Source organism: Scatophagus argus, chromosome 4 (genome assembly GCF_020382885.2).
Source record: "Scatophagus argus isolate fScaArg1 chromosome 4, fScaArg1.pri, whole genome shotgun sequence".
Taxonomy (NCBI): Eukaryota; Metazoa; Chordata; class Actinopteri; family Scatophagidae; genus Scatophagus; species Scatophagus argus.
In genome coordinates this window covers 16,204,882-16,222,130 of record NC_058496.1, presented here as the reverse complement: position 1 = coordinate 16,222,130, position 17,249 = coordinate 16,204,882, and the positions used below count along the sequence as shown (strand labels likewise).

The window sequence follows — 17,249 nt, the reverse complement described above, 5'->3', positions numbered from 1 at the left end:
TAAAACATATATCTAGTTTTTCTCCATGTTTTTATGCAAAAAAAACCACACTGCAAAAATATTATGCCTGTCAGTCTGGACCAGAATGGTGGACCAACCAACACATGGACATCCATTGAGAGGCTATTTAATTCTATTAATTGTAGATTGAATTGCTGTGAAGTTACTGGGTATGAACTGACTTGAGGTGTGTCATATTATCTGATAACAGACAGTAGTTACACCTCTGCCTAATCGTATAACACATCACTTCAGTTACTTACCATCCTGCCTTTGGGCCCTCTGATGCCAGTGGATCCCCATGGACCAGGTGGCCCCTGAATGTGTGTGACAAAATAGTTTGACTGTGAAAAACTATGGAAACAACGATAATGAGGGAAAATTATCTAACACTCATTTTTATTAACAGTCACAAGCTGAATCCAAGGACATAAAAAGCACCGTCTGAACTGACACACAATATCCTATTTTAAGAAAGAGTTGACACAAGCTGAAAATCTTATTTTTGATCAGTTCCAGTTTCCAGATTTTCCAGTCAGGTTTTTTAAGTGCAAACTGAAAATGGGCTTAAAAACAGGTGGAAGGAAACACTGATGGTGGATGAGAACAGCTGTGAAACACAGCTTTTCAGCCTGGTATAAGTATCTGACAAGGTACAATTATGTAGTCAATGCAACAGACCCTTGTAGCATCTGGTTTACATTCAGTGCATGTAAAGTTATGACAGTGAACTCACTGGGCTCCCTTGTGGTCCAGGTGCCCCCATCTCTCCAGGTAGTCCAGTGTGACCCTGATGGATACAACATAACTAATATGATATCTATATGATTTATCTAAGAAATGAGTAAGTTTCATGACATAACTGGACAGCCCTATTTGAACTGCCTATCTTTGATTATCATTTAATAACTTAAATCGGTCTCACTAAACAGATCACACCCCAATTCCTTGTATATGTAGAATTGAATGCCCCCTGGTACAAGAGACAGGGTCCAGACTTACGCCTTACCATCGGCCCCGATTCACCTGGCGGCCCGGGGGCGCCTGTTTTCCCTCGATCCCCCTGTGGAATCACAGGCCACGATCAGAGAAACATCACAGGTAGTGCTGCAACTAACGATTATTTTCATTATCAATTTATATAATACTATTGTAGACTAATTGATCAAGTCCACAAAAATCAAATCAAAAATAGTCCAACATTCTGACCACCATGTCACAAATTACTGGTTTTGTCTGACCAATAGCCCCAAACTCAAAGTATTTAATGTACAATGACATGATACTAAGAAAGCTACACACTTTTGAGAAGGTGGTATCGGCTTTGATAAATGACTTAAACAAATAATCAGTTATCAGATTCACTGTAATTGACATACTGTTTCAGCACTAATCACATACCACACTGACAGAGAGCATTTTAACAGATTTAAACGGACGTCAGACAGCAACGATGTTCGGTTTTAGCAAAGTGTGACATTTTGATACCATGCTAACCTTTTCTCCAGCGATGCCCATCTCTCCGACAGGCCCAAAAAAACCGGGCAGTCCCTGAAGGTGAAAAAAACAGGCTGTCTTAACTGTCTCTTATTTCTCTTCGTTCTGTTGAAGTTAGATTGCTCATAAGAGGCTGTACAGCTTTGGGACCCCAACAAAACAGACACAAACAGACAGAGACACACAGTTAGCATCAGACAGAAATCAGCAAAGAGAGAAGAAGAAAAGCCTTTACCCTCTCGCCAAGCTTTCCAACCTCGCCAGTTATCCCAGTCTCGCCCTACAGCAAAGCAGACAATTAGCATATCACAAACTTATTCATGCCTTTCGTTTTCAGTCGAAATCAGCTGAAATGTGCTCGAAGACCCGTTCCCCTGTGGTAAGAGAAAATTAACATCTAATTTACACATATTCAGATGATACATTATCATAAAAGAAAGCCAGGGAGGGAATGTTCAGTAAAGGATGACAGTGTTTTGGTGGTGGATGTGTGACTATTAGGCCTGACCTTGAGTCCATCTGGGCCTGTCGGTCCAGGGAATCCCTGCCTCCCAGGCCTGCCCTGAACAGAAAGCAAAAATGACACAGAGAAGCGTACCGCAGCTCCACACAACAAACAATAAACTCTGTATTTCCTGTAAAAGGTGTGAGTCTGCTGTTCCTCTAGAGGCTGAAGCACAAAACAAAGCAACAACTGATAGAAACCAAAAACACCCCTTTAAGAAACTTAATGATCTATGAAACAAAGAGCCGTTTGCAGCTTCAAAGCTTTCTTATTACTCACAAAAGTCATTGGGTCATTTGTGTTTGTTTTCAGTAATCACTTGTGAGTTACACTTCTGGGAGGCGGCAGACTGGAGTCAACCTTCACAAAAATAGAGTTTCATTGGAAAGCCTTCTCTGTTGTTTAGCCTGGGATGTCTCCAAACAAACACTTTTTTTGGAACAAGATAGTTATTGTTAACTTTTATTTATGTTGCAAAACAGTTCAAAGCCATCCTATTTGTCTCTTATGAAGTCCAAAGTTTGCCTCATAGGGCCTCTTTATGTTCTACATTCACATGCTAATAATGCAGAAATTAAATTTCTGTATGGTGGAGATATTTTAAAAACAAATAGCAAAGGGGTCTATTTGGATTATTTTGTAGTGTCCCTTGATTGATTCAGTAATGATTGTTGATTCAGTTTTATTGGACATTTGACCTCCCAAAGACACAAACATAATGAATTGCTGCCAGGATTCAGGTGTTTTAAGTGTTTTTCTGAGCATTAATCTTGAAACGAATCAATCATCAGATAGAACTTCACATTTCGGTTTGACATTTAAAGACAACTGCTTTTGTTTGTGGTTGTGTGTGATTTTGTTTATGATAGAAAAGGGCATAGCAATTTGCTGACCATTCTGGTGATATGAGTACAAAGTGTCCAATAAGAAGTCTGTCAAAACAGCTTTAGAACAATAGTGATATGACTCAGCCAAACCTGCTGGTCATAACAGGTCATGTTATCCCTCCAAAGTTAAATTTAGGCAGAAACACACACTGCACTTATGTGTAAGCAAGCACTGTGGCATTGTGTGTGCATCTTAAAACATAATTGTTTGTATTTTCTGACTGTCTCTTGAGTTGCAGGGCTTATCTAATCAGCACTCACCTCGAGTCCAGCAGGTCCAGCTGACCCGACTGGTCCGTCATCACCCTGACCAAAAAAAATCGTCACAAATTTTCAAAATGAGCTTATAATTTTTATTCATTTTCATAATAAAGTAAGTCAACCCAACCTGAAGTCCAGGTGTCCCTCTTGGACCTGGCAACCCTCTTGTCCCTTGCTTTCCCTGTGGATGAATTACTGAGAGTGAACTTTCACTTCAGTTCTACTCATTTCATTACATATCGAAACCATTACCACTCCACTCACCTTTGGTCCCTCAGGGCCATTTTTTCCCGGTGGGCCAATGTCACCTGGAAAGCCCTGTGAAAATGACAGGAAATGAACCAAAGCTTGCTTACATTGTGAGCACAGTATTGTATTAACGCATACAGTGAGAGAATAACATAAAGGTAATATATCTGGTCAAAATATAATGTTTAGGAAATAGGTTATAATATGTCCTACCTCTGGGCCAGGAGGGCCCGGTACACCATTAGGGCCCTTTTCACCAGGTTTGCCCTACAAAATGTTGCACATTACCTTATTGTAACCATACCTCCAAACCTCAAAAAAACTTGAAACAAATTGTCAATATCATAGCCCAAATCCACTAAGTGACTTGTGCAGAGAACAATCTAATACAACCCAGAAAATGATAAGAAATCTGCCTCATAGCACCCATTTCTAGCTGGTGTATAGTATACATAACAGTGTTCACAATATCAGATCATTGTGGCTGAGGTAAGATTCTGAGCTACATCACGTAGCAGGTCAAGTGAGCAAGCCAGTGTGTTTTTCACGCTAAAATCTCATATCAGATCAGAGAGAACTGAAAATCTTAAGGACACTTAAAGACCACATGAGTATCAATTTTGGTTGATTAGTCTTAATGTTAAAACAGCACACGCACTGGGAATTTGCTAGTGCTCTGCTCTTTGAAGCGTTGTTTATGCCACAGCTTAATTAGCATATATTTCTGAGACCAAAGTTAACTTTGCGCCCAAAGTTAGCTTTTGTAAACATCTGAAGATTTAGACCCATTTAAAGCAAGAGCACCAGCTGTTTTTCCTGAGTGCATCCTAAGAGGTACTGCACTCTGCACACCACTATGCTTTAAGAACAACTTTTTATATGAAGTAGTTAAGTGAAGAAAAAATGGAAACAGCCACATCGGTGTCTACTTTCAGTCTACTCTGTGCTCCATTAGATAGAAGGAACTTTATTCATCATTTATTTATCGCTGTTCAGTGCTTCACATACTGAGAACATACAGGCAACCAAAGCAGTTAAGCATTAAAAGAAACTGCTTTATGACAGAAACAAGCATAATGTCTATAAGAAGTAATACTGTGAAGTGTAAACAAAACAAACTGTGCTACCATTAATCACAGATTAGTCGTCCAATCTGAGAAAAGAGACCTCGACATTGAGGCTAAAGTCGCAAGTTAATAAACAGTTCTGCTAATCAACAGACTAATTTTTCAACTTTTTCCTTGCTAGAACTCAGTGTTTGAATGGGCGACAGAAAATACCTGTGGTCCAGGTTTTCCACGAGGACCTGGCAACCCAGGTGAGCCACGGACACCCTGTAAGATAAAAGGCAATCTCAGTGTAAACAAGTTGACAAATGATTGAATATGAAAAAAAGACCAAAAAAAAAAAACAAAAAACAAGTAAACAAACAAAATCTCATATCTGAATATATGAAGATGCTGATTAGATACAGAAACACACCAACTCTATCTCTATGACAGAAATAAAAGAAATGGTGAATGGAATGCAAAATGGAATGCACTTTTATAGTACTTTTGGAGAGCAGAAAAAATGCTTTCCAAATGGTCTCATTCACACAAAACTCACACAAACACACAGGTGACATAGCCCTGCAAGGCTCTGGTCTAATCGTTGGAAGCAATTTGGGGTTCAGTGTCTTGCTAAGGGACACACGTATTTAAAAGAGACCAATCTTATTATTTATGGATGGCCTTCTGCACCACCTTTGCACATATAAACATACGCCTACCTTGTCCCCTTGAAATCCACCATCCCCTGGCTCTCCCAGTAAGCCAACTTCCCCCTGAGAAAATACAAAGAAAAAAATCACCCACAAGTTCAATCAGTATGCATCACAGGAGGGCTGGGAAACACAAGTCCTGCATTATTCAGTAAATCTGTGTTATCTGGCAGTATTCTCCAGAGTCAGAGATAGAACTTTGTCATTTGTAAACATAAGGTTGGAAGCCTGAGAAAGACATAAGCAGATCACCTTATCACCTTTCAGTCCTGGCTCCCCTGGGTTTCCAGGTACTCCCTTGTGAGCAAAATAAAATATAAAAGAAAACATAATTATTGAGCAATGTTGTTGTTTACATGTTCACTAGGACACACAAGCTTATGCAATAACAATCACACGTCTGGAGTGAGCTGTGGCTTGAAAACGTTTAAGTCCAGTGCAATCAATGTACCTCATTCATGTTGTATCCATATCAAGAACAGATGGAGACATAACTAAGAACTTGTATCATTCACCTTGAGTCCCGGTGGTCCTGGTAAGCCAACCATGCCAACAGGGCCAATATCTCCCTGCAAACAACCCACAAAAAAAACATACTTAGAACACTGAATGTCCAGAGGAATCCCTAAAACCTTAAATACTAATTAGAGATGGACCGATCAACCGGCCAGGGACTGGAATCGTCCGGTATTCAGCATGCTCAGCTTGGACCAGAGACTGGCTGGCCAGTCTCCAGTATCTCTGATTCCAAGCTGGTCCGTTTTTCACATGCGCACACGCAACACAGGCAATAACCTCACATTTACATTAGTGGTTGAATTTTATTTTCCAACTGTTACTTAGTAATTGTGGTTACTGTAGTAACTGTAACTGTTATCTACTACGCATACTGCATTGTATTCTCTTATGCTTTTACATCAGTGCCTATGTAAAAGTTATCCTTTATACCTCACGTTAAGAAATACAAACAAATGAAAACACACACATTGAAACACATTGAAAAACATTTGCTGCAGATCAAGAGCTACTGTATGTGATCAGAGAACACAGTGATGTGGACACATTTTGGTCGGCACCACAGGAAATTACGTTTTAAATTCAGGATCGCTCCTGATATACAACAAACTAAGTTCCAGGATAAAAGTCTCAGCTGAAAGAAGTAGAAGAGATGTATATCCATTAAAAAAATCAAAACACAAGGAACTGCAGTGCATAGACCACAAAATATAAAATTTAAAAAAACAGTAAAAAGGGTACAACAGCACTCACAATAAGACCAGGGACTCCACACGGGCCAGGAGCTCCCAGTTCACCCTAAGAGGACAAAGAATGAGAGATAAATAAAAGATGTTACACACTCAGCTACAGCTGCAGAACTGCAGGGGGAAGATGCATATGAAAGTATGCTGTATGCTCTGTGTTTGTTTGTTTACTGGTGTTTTCCTTCACTGTTAGCTTGAGTAATGTGTCGCTCCTCTCATTTCAGCATAGTGAGTGAGCACTTGGCACTTGACACACAGAGAGACTTGTTGTCTAAATGATCTACTCCGCAGCCACATGCCATGCCTACATCCTCTCCAAGCTCCCCGTCCAACAGAGAGCTGGATGATACAGAGCCCAGTGTGGCCTTCCTGTTGCCTCCTCTATTTCTCTAAGAATGAAAGGAGATGAATTCAGCCAAATGGAACGTCCCCTCTTCACTCTGGAGGCAGAGGAAATGAGGCCCGGAGGAGGCCCTCAGAGGTCAGCCAATCACAATCTAACACTGACCCCGTCAATCGCAAGTGGTGAGGGTCAAAGTAAAGCAAGAAGAGGGGAGGAGAGTGAAACTGCTGATGCTGCCCTCATATCAATATGAATTATTATGAGTGAGTGATCTACTGGCACAGATTTGCCCCTAAAGTCAGTGCTGCACAGGATTAAAATGTTACTGCTGTAAAACAATACGAAAACAAGTTCCATCTCTGAATTTTTTTCTTTTTTTTTTGTCTTACTTGGAGACAAAAAAAAGTCAAGTGATGTACTAGCATTTATCCTCATGAGTGATTTTTTTCTTCTTGTAAAGCACACTGCACTGCATTTTTTTTTAAAAGAAATATGCAAAATTAAGTTAGAAATTTGGTGAAATCTTAGTCAGGCGTGATGTTGTGGACATAAGGACCATGTAAGACAAGCTCCACTGTGCTAAAAGGAAGTAAAGCTTGGCGTTTATCTACATCATTTTACTTACAGGGTTCCCATCAAGGCCAGGAGGTCCCCTCTCTCCAAAGTCACCAGGAAACCCCTGAGCACACAGACAAACAGGAGTGTTTCAAACTAGAGGGAGAAGTGAGTGTTCACACTGTCATAATGCCCACTTTGATATTTAATTTATTGATATGTCACATGTTCGTCTGTGAAGTTATCACACAGGGGATAAACAAAGCCAAGTCAGTTCTATTTATATCGCCCAAAATCACAAATCACAAATTGGCCTCAAGGGGCTTTGCAATCTGTGCACCATACAACACCCTCTATCCTTAGAGCCCCAGAGTGTTTCCCAAAACAGAAGTTTGCAGAGTGAAGCCACGCAAATCCCATCAAATGCTCTCCCAGCGATTCATTCCTGGGAGACCGGCAGGAAATTCCACGGCTGAGTGTTTCCGAGCGACCGAGTGTCTGTGTGTGTGCGCACACGCTGGCAGGAGGGAACACTCGGCAGCCCGCAAACCAAGCCCACAGGACTTGCCTAAATGGCTGAATAAAGCCGCTTGGCCAAGGAACTGCTGACTGCGTACTTTTTTTTTGCTTGGTGCTCGTAATTCCATTACAGAGGCAGAACAAGAGACGTGATGCAGCCACGAGGCCACACGCTCAACGTATGCTTGTCAGTGTGCCAAGGTCAACATGCAACTCACCGCACATCACAGCTCAGCACTCGCCTACGGAAGGCAAACGCTACGGTTAGACAGACGTGAAACAGCAGAGCAGAGGAGAAACCTCTTGTTCGCTGTCAACAGGAGGAAAGGAAAGTATGAAAAGAAAATCTGAAGCACTGTAGAGATGGTGGAGATGGGTATGTTTGTGTAGTAGATTGACAATTTAGGACATTAGGCCAATGTGGAATAAGCAGTAATTGGTGCAAGATGAAGCCAAGAGGCTTAACTTGAACTTGAAGAAGTTTCTTCCAGTCTGCTATGTGCAAAATGTAACATTTACTAGTTTAAAAAAAAAAACAAAAAAAAAACATACTTTCCATCTGCTGAGAAAACACAGGAGAAGATGAGTTGTCTCACAGTTTGTCTGTTTGCAAGTTGCTTTAGGCTTTGGGATACGTGAATCACATCATTTTGCAGATTTTGTTACACTACTTCACTGCTGACTCAGGACAGAAAAAAAACCTCTTGCATAAAGTGACTGACCTCACATTTCACCACAGAGGAAGAAAAATGGCTTGCTCATGACTTGGCTATTATGAGAACATGTATTTTCCGGCCCCAGTCTATGTCACAGACTGTTACTGCATAATAACATTAAAAAAGCATGTACAACCAGACCAGGCCTGGGAAAGTATCAGACTTGCACAAGTGGTTATGTGCAGTCTTAGTATTTTCCATGTAAGCCTGGAAGGATGGGAAAGTTACTTCCAGGCGCCAATGACGATAGACTTCCCTGATCTGCGGGTAGAGACTCTGGAGAGCCAAACCCACAACTGACACACCATATTATCATATCAGTCTGATGCAAAACAAGCACAATAACAAGCACACCCCACACATAATATACAATGTTCCTTAATCAGCCTCAGCCAAATGAAATAAATCATACAAGATTTACAGACGAGCGGTCCAGATCCCAACAGATACTGAATGTTTGGGGCCGATACCAATGGTAGTAAAAAAAAAAAGAAGAAAAAAAAAAAAGCAGATTTAAAATTCAAAAAATTCAAAAAATTAGAATATATTGTCCAAAATGTCAGCTCGAGCTGCACTGCTACATAAACGTGTGCCTCACTGTCCCCACTGGTCACTTAAACACACCCTTCCATTTTGGCGGTCTATTTAAGCTGCGAAAACTTCCCATCTCTCCCTCTGCCTTTCCATGTCACTGCCGCCCTGCATCAGTACTGCTGCCTGTTACATCAGCCCTACCACCACCCCAGCATCCACCTGCAGACTCGGGGTGGGGGGGGGTATGCAAATCTGCATGTTCTGTTATTATAATAAACACTTAAATCATGAGTTGTCTGACTGAAATAGCCCAAATAGAAAAAATATCCATGTCTTTATATGGGGTAATTTATAAATGGTTATAGCTATACATGTGATTGGACAACATATACATTGATACAGCTATATCTGAAGACTGACGGAGTTACATATTTCAGCCTTTTAACAATCCTTATAATACTCCTTAGCGTCACTGTGCCAGTGTTGGAAGTTTTCTTTGCAGATTTATGGCTAAGGCTAGGAAGGGACTTACACTGAACCAGAGACTGTGTAAGAGTAATGGTCATTTAATACATTTTAAAGTAGGTCTGCACCACACTAAGAGTCCATAGATCAAAACAGAAACACCCTCACTTTCATAAGGTTGCATTAAAAATGTTCTCTGAGAAGTATGTTGAGAGAAAACTTTACCGGCCTACCCATCTTGCCCTTCTTCCCATGAACGCCAGGAATTCCCTGAAAACAGAGAAGAAAACAGAGTTTAGAAACATACTAAGAGAAGGATAAGGAGCTGAAAGAGAGATAAAAGTACATCCCGTGAAAACAAAGTCTTTAGCAACACTCACAGCTCTTACACAGCAGAAAAAAACCAATGAGCCTAAAATGAAAACACTGAGCCCAAAAGTTCATTCTTGATCTTGGAAACAGCAGCTGACAAAACAATCGCAAAAGTTCATTTAGTATCTGTTCTGGATAATATCCCAACATGACCATCATAAATAATCAACTTTCAAGCTGAAGGGGAAGTCCTTAAAATTTAATCTGCTAATGAAGGTCGTTCAATATGATCAGAACAGCTACGGCCTCAAGGCGAGACAGTTGTCAATGAAATCGAACTACGCCATCTTTAGGTTGGCCATCAAAGACATTTCACTCTCAGCTCGTCAGGTTGTTGTTGCTAGTCTCAGCTGTACTGTACAGCTGTGCTTTCAGCTGAGTGCTGCATGCCAATTTGCTGATGATTAAGGACTTTAGTTTAGTTAGGTCAGTCTCTATTTTAGTGAATAAAACAGCCATGAGTCTTGGCTGTCTTAACGTTTATGTAATTTTTTTATAATAACTGACACAGACCTAACACTCCAGTGATGGGAGCCTATAAAGACACTGAGACTCATATTCTTTCTGACCAGACAGTCTGGACCTCCTCACAGCCTGGCCGGGTGAAGGAGAAAGTTCAGGGGCAGCAGGAGAAAGACAATGCAGAAACACATGCATCTTATAAAAGTAACTTTTCGACCACATTTGCTAATATTCAGTGTGAAACCTTATGTTAGCCTTGTAGCAGGCCATGTCAGCATTAATCTTAAAGAACAGCTGAGGCTGACAGAACGTGGTCATCAGTTTTCCGTGCTGTCATAGTGGAAATTTTGATCAGTCATTACTGACGGTAGACGAAAAAAATTATGAGAGCAAAGCTGCTCCCAGGACCATGCTGCAAATGCTTGGTCCAACTTTAATGGAAATGAAATGACATGTTTTACTCAAAGTGTTGGATCAACTGACCAGACTGACTGATGCATTGAAGGCCCACCACGGCCATAACCAGTTTCTACTGTTTGTATCCACTGCATGGGATGTTGCTGGGAATTTGAGTCCTGGCTGTGTTTAAGTAAATTAAAATGCATCTCCTACATTTTAATGAAATCCAAGACAGTATTAGAGGGTTGGGATGTTGGTTGTCTTTGCACCCTGGCATGATCCAATACAGTGCAAGGATGGTGCCTTTAGTCTAAGCTTGTAATACTGATTTAGTAAAGTGTCCCTGCAGTGGTTCAAGAATGAAATCTATTTCTATTTCATTGTCTATTTCATATAATGCAACCCAGTGGGCATTTACTCTCACAGCTGCTAATACTCACTCTCTCACCATCAGGACCAGGAAAGCCAAAGAGCCCAGGGAGGCCAATGTGACCCTAGAGAGATGAATAAAAGACGATGTGGAGGAGCAGATAAGGCAAGGATAGATTGAAAAGGGAAAGAAGGTGGACAAGGATGCACAATGAGATGGAGCAGAGAGGACAGGCAAAAAAAAACTGATGCCAAGAAAATGAACACATCTAAGAATCTGCTCCGCTGTGATGCACTGATCTGTTAACAGCACTGCAGACTCTTGGCTAAAGCGGAGTGGTCCTGAAGAGTCAAGCCTTGAGGCAAGTGTATATGCCCATGGACTGCATGGTGCTGGCTTCCACGATGTAGTCCAAGGGCACATACCCTCACATCAGGGATCCCTGAAGAGACCTCAAGTCCAACCTGCTCAGTGGAACAGGAGAAAAAAAAGTGTCCAAAAGGGCAGAAACAGAAATTACATTAACATTTAATAACAAGCTGACATCTGAATGCATTGTGGTCATGCTCGACAGCAGAGTAATATCGTTTTATGATATCTGGCTAACATTAACAAGAACAGCAAGCACAAAAATGTTTTAAACACAGCCACAGTTCATTGCTTGTACAGTGCTTTAAATATAGTAACGACACCAGCTGTCATTATAATCATGGAGTTAACAAGGGAGGACGAGTGGCGCTTATGACATCGGCCTTTTTATGTAGCCAGAATGGTTAGGTAATTCATTTAGCAAGCATTTCACAGGTCGTTTAAAACAGTGTAAGTTCAAAAGCGTTAATGGACAGAGAAGAGTCATGCTTCTCTCCCTTTGGCCTTCAGTGGTAGTGGAGTGAGGGTGCACGACAAGAACATGAAATACAAGTAAAGAGAGAAAGTCATTCTGAGGGTGCCATCAACAGCGAGCCATATACAGTATTTATTTTCAAAACTCCTTTTTATTACCAGAGATCAAGCATACTGCCCAAGAGAGTTTACATTTAATAGCAACAAAGATGTCATTTTTCCAACATCTACTTACCCGGACTCCTTTTGGCCCCATTTTTCCTACCGGCCCAGGTAAACCCTACATGTAACAGATGGCAAAAGACATTATCGTGGTTACAAGCAAGTGGCAGAACTTCACTGGTGTCTGCATTTGAGTACTTATTTGTAAAAACAAAGAAAAACATGTAATGATATATTTTACCAGATATATTTTTAAAATTCTAAATAGCCCCTTGCCTTTGCCATGTTAATACTTGAGCAGTATTCATATCATATTCTCAGAGACCCTGCCAGTAAATCCATCGGCGCAGAAAATCTCCCTGTGCAACTATAAAGATCAGCACTCAGCTCAGGAGAACTCCTCACAGCAAAAGTGCATTGACTTGACATAAACCGACAGCCCGAGTAATTCACAGCCCACAGATGGTAGGGGGTGCTAAAACCTAATCCATCACACGCCACTAAGTGCCTATAGGGATCAGAGTTCAGACACTGTAAGTGTGCTAGAGCACAGCAGCAAACACTGAGACCCGTGCCTGAACTCCACGTTAACATAAACACGCAGGAAGAGCAAGTGAGTGGATAGTTGTCCAGCTGTTTGTGGAGTTTTACATTTTTTGCTTAAAACTGGAGGGAAAAGATTTGACTTCTTGACTTTGACTTCTTAAGAAAAACACTATTCCTAGAATTGGGACAAGGAATGAGAAGGACAGAGGAAGATTATTTGTACCCAGGGAGCTGCAGCATTAGTCACACTTTTATTACCTTTTCTTTCCTCGGAGTGGTGCTTACTGTGGAAACCTTTTGACATTTTATTTCCTCACCAGACCGAGGGCATGCGTTTCTGAAATTCCACCACAGGTGCTTCTCAGCAGCTTGGAGCTGTTTGTCGCTCTTTCTGAGGCCTTTTTCATTCGGCAGCTACAAAATTTTTATTTGGATTTGCCGATGGTTGAGATGCCAATGGCTTAGATGTTTTTTGCCAGCATCAATTTTCTTTGCAGAAATCATGTAGGGGTTTAGAGTTTTCCACACAATTCTCATTTTATTCATCATTCTGACAGTAAGCAAAAAACGAGTGCCTCAGATTTGGTTTCTTAAAAGGAGGGAAATATTTCAAAAAGCTGAATTCACAATAGAGATGATATCTTAGCCTGATTTTATTGTTTCATCTTTATATGTGAGTGCGTGTGTGTGTCTATGGGTGTTTGTGTGTGTGGCCCTGCTCAACCAGCACCGCAACACTAGATTTACTGCACCTGCCTGCCAGGATAGCCTTTGGCCCCAGGGCTTCCATCATCTCCCCGTTTACCCTGTGGAGAGAGAGGAGAAATCAGCACCAGAGGAGGGCAAGAGACTAAAATAGGAAAAAAGAAGGAAGGAAAGACTGAAGGATGGAGGGAGGGAAGCCGTAAAATAAAAAGCTTCTTTTTAAGACACACTTGTTTTGTGGTAGGAGCCTCTGTGATTGCCATAAGAAGAAGAAAGATAATTAAAGTTGAAAACAAACACTTTATTTATGTAACTAATAAACACCAGCCAGTTGGTCCTATGGAAGAATTTAAATCTCTCAGCTTTTCAACAAAGACCTTTTGTTTAGTTGAGTCAGTGTTGCCTCAGGAAAGAGGCGCCACTGCAGACGCTGCCACTCTAACCGTTCAATTAATCCGACAGTGAGTGTTATTATAATGCCGTCGAGCCACTTGCTGTTAAGACTACTGTGAGCACAGTTTCCACTTAATATGTTTATCCTCATCAACAGTACAGTATGTTACGTGAGTCATTCCTTCCTTGTGGCGTGACCAAACCAAATGCATCCATCCTACAGGCTGTGTGTACAGCATTCTGAAAGCTGACCACATTCACTTGCATACTGGCAACAGCTGGTTCTGTATTTTCAGTTTCCTTGGGGAATCAGATATCAGATGTGTTACGAGAGATCAAAATGTTACGTGTTTTTAGGAATGCTATGAGAAATCTTGTAAATGGCCGCAAAGAAAAAGTATTCACAGTAGCAGCAGTACAATTTGCAGTAGAGATGAAAGCATTATATATAATATAAGATATATTGTACACCCACAGGAGGTTATTATTGCAAAGTAATATCACAGAGATAAAAATCAAAGGCTCAAAGGTACATGTTTTGTTCCTATCTTATGTATCTTATGTACTAGTACAAGAGCACACAAGTACATGCACGAGCGTACAAGTCAGGTTGTACGCTGAAGCCTGCAGAGAGTAATGATGCAAAAGTTTTGCCCATGAAAACGACACAATTCCACTGGCAAACAGTTGGTGGCAGCAATATGCCAAGAAACGCTAGACTCTGATTCCAAAAAACTTGGGACGTTGTGTAAAACATAAATAAAAACAGAATGTCATCATTTGCAAGTGAACCATTTACCGATAAATGTCTGACAAAGTATTCTCAATCCCACGTAGTAATATCCTTTATAAAGTCACGTGTTTCAACAGATTGTCTTTGTACTGATTTTAATTGAGTGCACGTCAGAAAGGATTAGCAAATTATTATATGCTGTTTTATTATATTGTACACAGCGTCTCAACTATTTTGTAACTGGGGTTGGGGAAATGTAATAGTTAAAGGCAACATAAACATGGGCTGTGTCCAAAATTTTCTCATTCACCTCTGCCCATATAAGAGACACTCAATGCATTTTTATAAAAAAAAAATAAAGTTTATTTTATAGTGAGCGGTAAAGTCTATATACTTCACTCTCAGAATTTAAACCATCAAGTAAAGTGACAGAGGGTGCTTACAGTGCACTACATAGTAAATAGGCAGTGGTTTCAGACAAAGAGAACATGCATTTAGTGCACTCTCACCAAATGCATCTTGGTGGGAAACGCCGTCCACCCACCTTGCTAGCAAAATGGCCAAATTCCTCCCCCCACACCCGTTAGCCTGCTACGCCTGCTCCACTATCTCCTGGTACCAGAGACAGTGAAGTGGCAAAGGGGTCGTTTAGTTAAATATGTTAGCCTAGTCTGCCTGGCGTTAGATCTTTTACCTATCTAACTTTCAGGTAACTGTATTGGGTAGTAATAAACCCATGCTGCTCTCCGTGGTGCTGACAAAGCAGACGGATTTGTATTTGCACTTTTTTCCTCTAAGTTTCAGCTTTCTGTCGGATTTCGTCAACAACAGGATCATAGCCATACGCCGCTGCGTGTAGTATTCCCGTAACAATCCTACAATATTTCAGTGACCATTCACCTCAAGACCATACAAACTCTGTGACAAAATATCTTGGGGGAAACATGACTACAGATATATATATGTTTTATGTGGATATGGGACAAAACCTTAACTATAAAAGTTAAGGTCATGCTCTGGCTCCGGTCATCCACATTTCCATATTTGCTCTTTTCCGTTAATTAATCAGTCAGTTCCTGTTTACAAGTTCCATTAAGTTCATTGAGAGAGATTTCAGCAACCAAGAAGTAACATCTTTCTGACACAAGGTGTCACAAGTTATATTGATTGGATTAGAAAACAATAAAATTGACTTCACTAACAAAATAACAAGCCTCAGAATACATTAAAGGTCCAATTCTAACTAACAAACAATGTGCTATTTGAGTTATTTTTCACAGGAAACAGAGTGCATCATCTTTATAGAGTACAAGATGACCCAGGAAAGGCTTTCTTTTTTGTGTGTGTGTCGTAACACAGCACATTCTTCTCAAAGATAGAGCACTGGATTTGAGCTCAGAAACAAGGGAAAGGAAAAGGAGAAGGAGGAGGAGGAGGAGGAGGAGGAGGAATGACCTAGGGATGTCCAAACTATTTAGCCCACTTGTACCTCTGCCAAAAATCTCTCCTTCTCTTTTACCGCCAAAATTCCAGAGCAACTCATGTCTAATGTCTCGTCTCTCGAACAGTAAACCTCCACCGCTCCTACACCTCTTTTTTAACGTCCCAGTGGATCTGTGTTAATATTTTCTCTCTGTCATTCCTTCCCCTTCTCCTGTTTTGCAACTATAAATGGAAAGACGTGCTGGAGTCTTGTGGGAACTGTCTTTGAGTACTCTTGGCTCTTCTATTCAATGAGTAAACATACGATGACATACAGCTAACGCGCAGTGCAGGCATCAGACAGACAAACAGCTTGCAGTGGATTTAGTCAACGTGATAACACTTCAAAGAGACAAAGGAGGTATTGTGTCAGTGGAACTGGAGAAAAAAATTGCATTAATTGCATTGTAGCACTTTCCTATTAGACTTGTCGATCCAAAGGGGGCGCTACAACTACTGATGTGTTTATTACTGAGTGTTCCTAAGGCAAGCGACATAACAACTGGACTTTAAACTGGGGAGGGCACTGAAAATATTGTACACTATACATGAGAGAATCAAACTGTAGCCATAAAGTACTCACAGGTTCACCTGGGAGACCAGAAGGACCAGGATGTCCTTTTTGTCCCTGTTGACAGAGAAACATTAAGTTAGAGTTATGCACAAAGTCAAAGTTAAAATGGCATGGCATCTTATTATAATTTTTGCCATAAAGCCAGAGGGAAATACAATGCTAAATGATGCACTATGGAGAGAAAGATTATGTTAGTATTGGTAGGAAATATAAAGTGAATGGTCAAACTTGATCTATTTTTTTGTTGTTGGGCTGAAATTATGTTGAGAGGACTTGACTTTGTTTCCTTATAAAACATTCAATAAAATAACTTAATAAAGACCTGAAGGGTTTAGTAAGGTTCATAGCAAAGACAAACCTAAGAGCTGTGAAACTAATAGACCATTTATCGGCAGCACTGGCTGGTTAACCCTGAATAAAACACTTCTTTACAATTTCTAGCCAATAACAATACCGTTTTTAGTTATTGTTTCAGCACAGCTGCTTGACAAAATGACAATTCAGAACGATCTCAAATTAATAAAACCTGTAAACCAATTAGACAAGAAACAAGCAAAGCCCAAATGGGTACTTAATGGTCACCTTAATGCTCTGTGAGTCTCAAATGAGCATGCCAGCTGGTCACAAAATGTATTAATCTTTTCACAATCAAG

General features: G+C 40.6%; 1 protein-coding gene across 3 annotated transcripts in view; it reads right to left on the bottom strand.

Annotated features, from left to right (window-relative positions):
* Positions 1-17,249, bottom strand: part of col27a1b (collagen, type XXVII, alpha 1b) — a 62,449-nt gene that overhangs the window by 22,898 nt on the left and 22,302 nt on the right. For all 3 annotated transcript variants that reach the window (XR_006843099.1, XM_046385501.1, XM_046385502.1), the window contains exons 8-28: positions 16,606-16,650; positions 13,462-13,515; positions 12,237-12,281; positions 11,229-11,282; positions 9,781-9,825; positions 7,392-7,445; positions 6,431-6,475; positions 5,677-5,730; positions 5,414-5,458; positions 5,171-5,224; positions 4,680-4,733; positions 3,613-3,666; positions 3,415-3,468; positions 3,278-3,331; positions 3,151-3,195; positions 2,006-2,059; positions 1,733-1,777; positions 1,498-1,551; positions 1,010-1,063; positions 737-790; positions 264-317 (exon numbers count right to left, since the gene is read on the bottom strand). Coding sequence is in view for 2 of the 3 variants with exons in the window: in XM_046385501.1 (XP_046241457.1) it covers positions 264-317; positions 737-790; positions 1,010-1,063; positions 1,498-1,551; positions 1,733-1,777; positions 2,006-2,059; positions 3,151-3,195; positions 3,278-3,331; positions 3,415-3,468; positions 3,613-3,666; positions 4,680-4,733; positions 5,171-5,224; positions 5,414-5,458; positions 5,677-5,730; positions 6,431-6,475; positions 7,392-7,445; positions 9,781-9,825; positions 11,229-11,282; positions 12,237-12,281; positions 13,462-13,515; positions 16,606-16,650 (1,071 nt within the window). In the remaining variant the exon portion in view is untranslated. The remainder of the gene's footprint in view (positions 1-263; positions 318-736; positions 791-1,009; positions 1,064-1,497; positions 1,552-1,732; positions 1,778-2,005; positions 2,060-3,150; positions 3,196-3,277; positions 3,332-3,414; positions 3,469-3,612; positions 3,667-4,679; positions 4,734-5,170; positions 5,225-5,413; positions 5,459-5,676; positions 5,731-6,430; positions 6,476-7,391; positions 7,446-9,780; positions 9,826-11,228; positions 11,283-12,236; positions 12,282-13,461; positions 13,516-16,605; positions 16,651-17,249) is intronic.